Raw genomic sequence first — 9,203 nt, 5'->3', positions numbered from 1 at the left:
CAAAAACAATACAGTGATGATTGATAAGGGAGGCTTATCACTATAACATATAGCAATCATGAGAAAATAGAAAAAAAATATAATAATTACATCGATGAGAAATAAAGATGTTGTATAGCTATAAGTCATGGTGATGAGTGTTTTCGATGATTGAAAAGGAGGAGATATCACTATAAGTCATAGTGATGAGTGTTTTTGGTGATAAAAAAGGAGGAGATATCTCTATAGAATATAGTGAAGTCTTCTATTGAAAAGGAGGAGATATCACTATAAGTCATGATGATGAGTGTTTTCAGTGAGCAATGAAGGAGGCTTATCGCTATAACATATAGTGATCATCAACAATTTGATCAAAATCTTGACCAAAGGAAAAATTGGTAAAATTTTTTATGACAAAAATAGTGACAAAATAGTTTGTTAAAAATTTGACCAACATGAGCAAAAAATTTGACCAATTTTCATCAAAAAAAGAGTCAAATGTACTAGTGTAATACACAACCCTAATTCAAATTTAAGCTTGAGGCCTTGAAGAAAAATGATGCATCATTCTTGTTTTGCAAAATCTCTTTCATTGAGTCAATTTTTGGGAATGACAAGTGTAAAATTTCTTCCATAAATGGACTCAACTTCTTGCACTTGTTTGGTGATATGATTTTCAGATATATATATTTTTATTTTATGCCCATTTTTGAAAGTTCATGCTCACATGGTTTGGTGAGGATAACTTGAGAGAGTTGCGGAGACTATTTTTTGAAGTAATGTATAATAGGTTTCAGTACATGTGTTGCTTGTTGTTATTATCATTTGTATTACATCATTTTCACTATAATTAGATATAACTTGGCTTGAGTTTCTATTTGTAAACATGCTACATATTTTGACCTATTTTCATGTTTAATATTTCCCATGAAGTGGGAGTTTCTAATATGTAAACATTCTTAATTGACATGTTTAGGATAAGGGTCTTGTGATTGTGGTTTATGGGTTGGATTTGTTGTTGGTATGCTTTCTACTAATTATCGTGGATAACTTTGAAAGTATGGATGATTAGAGATATCGAGATTTTCTATGGTTTCCTTTTATAGTCATGTGTTTGTACTCCACTATCTCATGTTTCTTTATATTTTCACTTCAATGTCCCTTTTTCTAGAGCAAGATTTTAAAAAAATTGATTCATTTTCTATTTTCTTATTTCTTTGATTCATAATGTAATTCCATTTTTTGTGCAAATAAAAATATGGTGAACTTATGGTTTTATACATTTGAACTATGACTTTCATCTAAGGGTGGTTTGATTAGAGAAGATTTAGTCAAAACCCCTATATAAAATGAGATTTTATCAAACCTAAGTATGTGATGCTTTTATGGTGATAGGTGATAATTTTATTCTCCCATATGGAGTTCTTAGGTTAGAGGTTGAAGATTCAAATTTCACATCATATATGTTATAGCTAAATCAAATTAGTTAGAGATTGTTTATGTGTGTGTGTGTGTGGCTCAAAATTGTCTTTCCAAGAATTTAATATGTGTGTAGAACTATTTAGATAATTTCAATTGTACAAAGAGACTCAACAATATCTAAACACTTAAATACCATTTTAAAAGTACACTAAGCATCATATTATAGTATACACACATGCTTCTACAAGAATTATTAGAAACTTTTGAATTTGTCTCCATCTCAATCTTTAGTATTTGTATATATGTATCAAGTATTGCTATTAATCTAACAATATTAGTGACACGATTCATTTATGCCTTATTTTGTATAAAACTTAATAATTATATCTTATTTTCAACCATTATAAATAATTATAAAAAAATTATTTACTTTCTTCATCCCAAAATAAAAATCATGGATCATAATAATTTTGTATTTCATCATTAATCTATATAAATAGTCAACAAATTTCAAAGCTCAACTGAATAGAAGATATATATATATATATATATATATATATATATATATATATATATATATATATATATATATATATATATGATTTCCATTGTACATGAATTGATAATTGATTTTTTTTCAATAACATGTCTTGATTTTATCCTTGGTCTTTTGTACTATCTATGAAAGTGTTTCGTTCTTGAAGAATTTTGATTCCAGTATACCTGTAAAACATTCAATAGTTGTTAATGACTAATTTATCATCTATAATTGAAGTCATATTAACTCAAAAAGGAAGATAATTCAAATATTTAGATGATTTATACCTTCCAAGCATCATGGTAGTTGCTTGTGGATTAGTTCCAGGACTAGACTTGAATGTTGATCCATCAACAATTCTTAGACCATCAACACCTTTCACCAAGTACCTTTGGTCAACCACAAAATCAACTTGACAACCTCCATGAAAATGCCACATTGTGTTTAGTGTATCTCTACAGAACCTGGCCAAGGCTTCATGGTCAAATATTTTGGTATCAGGAAGTGCCTCACCTATGAAATGAAGCATGTTAGTGCCATTAGAATGAAATGCAAAGTGTTGAATAGAATTTGTCTTGGTGAGCTTGGCTATTACATTTACACCTTGCACACATGTATCTAGGTCAAGAGGGTGAGAGTAATAGTTGTATTTAACTAAGGGGTTATCTCGAGGATCTATGTTATGTAGTTTGAGCTCTCCCCTTGATAAGGGATATGCTACTTTCTCAAAAATACTCCCTGTATATTGGATAGATGTTTCATTTACAAAACTAATATTGCTACTAGATTCAATGTAGATTTTGGATCCATTAAGTATAGCTGCTACTTGTATACTTGATATATTTACTGGTATAGGGGACTCCAAGGTTATGGTTGATCGAGGATTATCTTGTACCCCTTGACCCACTGAGGGAAAATCTACCAATAAAGGAATATTAAGTTGTGCAAGATGTTGATAAGGACTGATTCCACTTAGGAGGAGGAGTTGAGTGCTACCTAGACTTCCCGCTGACAAGATTATCTCATTATAAAAAGATGATTCATTGAGAAATACTTGATAAGGTTGACCATCGACAGAATTCATAAATTCCACTCCAAAAGCTTTCAACTTCCCTGCAACCATATTTTCAACAATTTAATATATAAACTAAACCATATACATAGAAGAAATAAATGTATTAATTGAAGACAAGTCTAAAACAAATAAACCATTTTTCTTAAGATTCAAACTTCACAATTATTGTAAGACGTTTAATACGAGAGCATATAAGTTTTATTTGAAAGTATAAGCTACAAAGATTTTTTATATAACCAATACTCTAGTATAGGTATGGGCTTCTCTTTAATATGATTATTAAATTGACTGCAAAATTTATATATATGCATGGATGGGCTACAATTTGAAGGATAATGTGTATATATCTACTTGGGAGACCAATACATTGGCCGCAAGACACCCCATCAATTTGAACGTTTCACTTCAAAATGTGTTCTTTTTACTTAATTGTGAAAATGTGTGATGACAAAACATTGCTAAAAGAATCAATACATTATTAATCTATAACCTATACTTTGGATTACTAATCATATTTTTTTTTTTTTTTTCATGGCAATGGGACATGATGGGTCACACTTGCAAGGCTCAAGAACAATCAAAGATTTAAAATATAAAATTTATAGAAATCTTTAGAATTACTTTGGTTCTTCATATCTTAATCTCTAAAGAATTCTTTCTCCCAAAGTTATTATAATAAAGAAAACAAGAACAAAAGTTATTAATAATATAGAAAACAAGGAGAATTATTAGTGAAGATTAACAAAGATGCTCTCATTGACTTGTATGATTACTAACCTGATACAGAATGGAAGATGATTCTGCTAGCAGTAGCATTGAGAAGAACAACTATATTATTGGGATTTGCATGCTTGAAGAAATCAGCAGCAGTATGTCTTCTGCCATTGTTGTCAAAGGTGGAAGCACTTACCTTTGTACCCTCAACATGATCCAAAGTAAACCCATTGAAAGGAAGCACTCCTGCCTCCAAGAGTGCATCTCTGAAAGCACTACTCCAAATGGAGAGCTCATCTGGTTTGAAGGCAATTTCCTTCTCCACCCATTCATATGACTCATTAACAAGTCTTTCATCCCAACCCATGTTTCTAATGTATTTGAGGCTGGCCCTACTATAAAACATAGCATTAATAGCAGTTCCACCTCCAAGAACTCTGGCTCTGGCCAACTGAACTCCATCCTCACTTACAAATGTCTGAGCTATGGATGTGTATTTGTTTGTTTCTTCCAGTGCCTTCCCAAAAAGACTTGCATCTTCAATGTCAGGGTTTCCATATGGTGAACCTCCCCTCTCCAATACAAGGACAGAATAGTGCTGTGACAAAGTTGTTGCCAGAGGGCAACCTGCTGTACCTCCTCCAATGATTATATAATCATATGTTCTTGCAATTGCTTTGTTTGCATCAGATGTCATGAATGGATATGGGTATTCTGAAACATGTAGCAAGCCAACAAAAAATGATCGAATCAAACCCATTTTAAAATCATGAAATTTCAGTTTATTTTAAACGATTGATACAGTGATAAAATAGAAAATTAAGAAGATAATACTAACATTTAAAATAAGATAAATGCAATACTTGCTGTAGGAATGTACTATTACATTCACTTTCTTCCTATATAAAATATAAATTATTAACAATAATATATTTTTACTATCAAATCATAAATATATAAATGTATTACCTATTATAAACATAATTTAAAATATATATATAATGTAACAATATACTATTGCAATCAATTTATGTTGTGATTAATTTTATATATTTCAATCAATTACATTTCACTATACTATTTTTATTTTGAAGTTCTTTTTTTTATTTTTCTATTGTATATATGAAAGAATTTTAATTTCTAAAATTATTTTACTCCAATTTTATTTAATTGGTTCATATCTTTGAGTTCTAATAGGCCTGGATTTGTAGGAAGCATACCCCTATTTTGAGTGATATTTTCCATAAGATATATGAAAATATGAAATAGATCAAACATATTTTAATACTTTTTCAATTTAAATAAAATCAAAAAAAATATTAATACTTAAATGTTAACATTCAATTAAATTAGAAATTATTTTAAATATTTAATTTTAAAACTATTTAAATATGAAATAATTTTTAAAAATAGAATGATTAATTTAAAAAATCATAAATTGAATAATAGAATTTTTAATATCTATTTTAAAATTTTAAAATCTTAATAACTATATAATCATTACCAATTTGTCTTATAATTATTAATTAATAGGTTTAATGTACCACTCTATCTAATTAATCTATTATCTAAATACAAGCCACTATGATTTGGGATGGGAATAAAAATATATGTCGATACTTCCTTGGTTGATAGTAGAAAACTAATGGATATATTTTCATTATAGTTGGTGGGTGTTATCTATCTATCTATCTATATATGTATACATATGTATACATATATACATATCTATACACACACACACATATGTGGAGTATTTTTACACTATTTGATATTATTGTTTGGTTGAAAATTAAAGGTTAATAATTTTTTTATTATCAAATTCATGTTCATTTTTATGATTTGAGATGGATGTACAAATTATGCATATAATTTGATGCAAAATTTTTGGTTGAGAATCAAAGACTAACAATATAGGTAGTGATCAAATAGTAATAAAATTGTTTGAATTAATAGATTTTTAATTTATTAATATTTTAAATAAAAATAAAAAGTTATTAGTACCATAATGTATAAATTTTATCAAATAATTTAAGTTAAAATTATTTTTATTAACATTTATGATTCAGTTATTTAATTAATTATTATTGATAAGGTTTCAATCTAATATCTATTCTGAAATGTTAAATAAAAATATCAAATGGATCTTATACTCAAAGTTAAATTTATAATTTATAAGGTTAATTTTGTAACAAATAAATTAATAATAGGCAAAATCCTACAACACAACTTGTGAGATCTTGGTTCAAATCTACCCTCGCTTGACAAATAATAATAATTAATTTCAATAAATAATAATAACTAATTTAGGCTTTGGCCGTTTATTGATCAAACAAATTTGAATTACATTAAAATTGTTAGTAGTGATTAGTGCAAATTAATTGAATTATAGGAAAAGATGAATACAATAGTATATTGCCTACCACAAGTACTATAAGTGTCATTCCTCATAAAATATTTTCATTCAAAAGTTCATTTTTACAATTTGAAATGGGTACATAGATAGAAGTTTATATTTCTTTGATTAAAGCCAAAATCTAAGAAGAGTTCCTTTTTTGAGAAGTCAGAAGCACAAACAAATGCTAATATTTCTATGATTGAAAACTAAAGACTAATGAGTATCCTTGTATCAATATACATATACATCAAGATAACACAAATAAATGCTGAAGGCTAAAACAAATCATCCTTCTGTCAAAATGAAAGAAAAACAATCCTGACAAATCATAAACATGATTTAACTCAATAGTAAAAAAAGATTACGAGAACAAAGCTCAAATCAATAAGTTAGGTTTATGATATCCTCTGACCAGACACAGGCGTTGCAGCTTCCAGAGAGAAGAAAAACTGCTGATTACAAAGCAGGAATGGAATGAAAAATAACAAAATATCCATTCTCGCTTTCATTTTCACTTCAGATGTGAAATTATGATGTGTTTGCGGTTGCATTGCCTACTAACACTATTATATAGGTTGGCCAATTTAAATATGTTTCTTACAATTCTCTATTCTTATTTACCATCGCAAGTTTCTGATGTGATTCAAATTCTTATATCGAGTTAACTTGAATTTTAATTTACTTAGAGTCAGAGGTTAACCTTGAATTACTACCAAACGCACATAAATTCCAAAACAGCTTTGCTGGTTTCTTTCTCGACACTCCAAAACATTCTTGTTTTCTAATTGGTGTTTCGGTTGAACTCTTGAAAGAAGCAAAGTTTCTTCAAGCCCATTTAAACTTCACTAAAGTTTTCTACGGTAGGTTGTATGATTTTATATTCTTAAATGGGGATTTTTGACACACTGATTTTCATGAATTTCGTTACAGAGGAAATCAATCTTGGGTAGATATTACTCAAAAGAATAGTAGTTAGTAATCCAATGTTATTATTACCAAAACTAGTTAATTTGTACATGAAAAAAATAAAAGTAGAATATGTGGAGCGATTTAAAGTAATGAAAAGTTTATTAGTAACGAGTTTGGAATGAAGATTGTTGAATGTACTGTAGAAATAAATAAATAAATAGAATTCGTACTCAAGAAAGTGGTGGTACATTTTAATAATGCATAATATACTTTTAATTATTGATAAGAAGGAGAGAGTTTGTAAATTAAATTAAAATGTAGAATTTTATTTTTTATATTGATGCAATGATTGTTGCTTAAGATATATTAGAAGAGCTATTCATTTATAAAATATCACCACTATTGAAATTTCACAATAATTTGAAAAATTATATTTCATGATAAGATACATGAAAGTAAATTGAACTCCCTTCCTCTTCCTCTCTCTCTATATATAGTAGTATCTGATGGGTGAGTTCTAAGAATTATTTTATAATTTATTATATACTATAATTATATTTTTTATAGTTTGGTTATAGTATGCTATTGTAATGGTATATTTAGGTTGAGGGTCTTTGGTTAGGTTTACGTTATAATGTCTTAATATTCAATTATGAAAAGGATTATACTTGATTTTCATTTATGGTTATGATTATAAGTGAACTCTATGTAGGGTTATGTTGAAGTAAGTTAAGAATTAGGGTTTGATTGGGTTTAGGTTAGATTTCAAATCTATCTTGAATACTAGGGACTCTTATTGAATCTAGTCTAGTATTAATGTTAAGAATGATAGTTAGGATTTATATGGTTTGTGAATAGGGTTTGGTTTTATTTAGTGTTGTGATTTAATTTGATTTGATTTGACTAGGGTTTGCATTCAATATAGTTTAGTTTACAGTTATGTTTAATTTTTAGTTAAGTTTAGAGAAATGATTCATTCTAATACTTAAGAGTAATTAGCCATGTGCATTTGTTTCAATGTTATGGTAAACATTATCCTTGGGTTATTATATATTTTTCCCTTGTTAAAGTTAGGGTTCTATTTGGATTGAATTCATCATTTGAATAAGTCAACAATAGGAGTTATCATACCCTCTCACCATCTCTCCCTCTATTTAACATTTGACTCTACCTCACATGTCTTACTCTCTCTCCCACTTTTCCTACTCTATCTCACATGTCCACCAAGCTCTCTCTCTCTCTCTCTCTCTCTCTCTCTCTCTCTCTCTCTCTCTCTCTCTCTCTCTCTCTCTCTCTCTCTCTCTCTAATAATCCAATTTCTATTTGCACCTCACATCTTTCCCCCTCATTTCTCTATTTTTCTACCTCATCTCACCCCTCTCCCTTCTCTCCCCGTATATCTCTACCCCTTCATTCATGTGTTCCCACTAATTACTATCTATGGCCACCTCTTGTCTTTCATCCTCCACTAGCAAATTTGGACCTATTTTTTGACGAGTGTTGGTTGATATTTTGATGGACAATGGTAAAAAATAATGTTTCTATAATTTTGTCAAAATTTTGAAGTAATCCAGGGCTATCGATATATCGATGGACAACCCCATAAAAAATGATCCCAAACTCTATCACAAGGTGACACTAGACCACTACTAGGAAATGTCAAAACTTTGATAATTACGACATTGTTATCAATGACAGTTCTCATCTAAAATTTGATGTTTAGGAAATTGTTATCGATGAGCTTGACATGCCCTTGATGACAAGCCTTGTCAAAATATCAATGGCAATTGAGATTGTTATTGATGAGCTTGTCATGCCATTAACAAAAAACATCATCAAAATATTGACTAATAGTCATCAAAATTTTCACGATAGCCATAGTTTCTTATTAAAAAAAATAATGACAAACTTTCAAAGTAGGAACTCTCCTGGTGCTTCTCTCTAAGGACAATCTTATCAAAGTCTACCACAATTTCTTGGGCCTTCATGAAAAAGCATGCTCTGGCAGCTTCTTCCAACCTGGCCCTTTGTTAAGACTCATGTGACCATTTCCACAAGGAGAAGACCTTGGAAACTACTGGAGCTACTAACACACCCCCAATACCTTGAAGGCTTCATTCCATGAAGAGAGAGAGAGAGAGAGAGAGAGAGAGAGAGAGAGAGAGAGA

The 9,203-nt window shown here is 29.2% G+C and overlaps 1 protein-coding gene across 1 annotated transcript; it reads right to left on the bottom strand.

Annotated features, from left to right (window-relative positions):
• Window positions 1-2,057: 2,057 nt before the first annotated feature.
• On the bottom strand, window positions 2,058-6,633 carry LOC149563198 (protein HOTHEAD-like). The gene is made up of 4 exons (XM_089828087.1): window positions 6,529-6,633; window positions 3,792-4,441; window positions 2,227-3,052; window positions 2,058-2,124 (listed from the first exon to the last, which is right to left on the bottom strand). Exons 1-4 carry the CDS (start codon window positions 6,621-6,623, stop codon window positions 2,058-2,060), a joined length of 1,638 nt encoding a protein of 545 aa, XP_089684213.1. The 5' UTR covers window positions 6,624-6,633.
• Window positions 6,634-9,203: the final 2,570 nt, after the last annotated feature.

Source organism: Cupressus sempervirens, chromosome 4 (assembly GCF_028749045.1).
Source record: "Cupressus sempervirens isolate cs-2001-9-10 chromosome 4, ASM2874904v1, whole genome shotgun sequence".
NCBI classification, from domain to species: Eukaryota; Viridiplantae; Streptophyta; class Pinopsida; order Cupressales; family Cupressaceae; genus Cupressus; species Cupressus sempervirens.
The sequence above is the reverse complement of the archived record's forward strand: the minus strand, read 5'-3'. Positions and strand labels throughout refer to the sequence as shown.

Excerpts from the sequence above, each read along its gene's own strand:
- LOC149563198 (XM_089828087.1), bottom strand. The coding sequence starts at position 6,623 with ATGGATATTTTGTTATTTTTCATTCCATTCCTGCTTTGTAATCAGCAG. Across the intron at positions 3,053-3,791 it reads CATCTTCCATTCTGTATCAG|GGAAGTTGAAAGCTTTTGGA; the intron begins GTTAGTAATCAT and ends ATATGGTTGCAG. Across the intron at positions 2,125-2,226 it reads ACTACCATGATGCTTGGAAG|GTATACTGGAATCAAAATTC; the intron begins GTATAAATCATC and ends AATGTTTTACAG.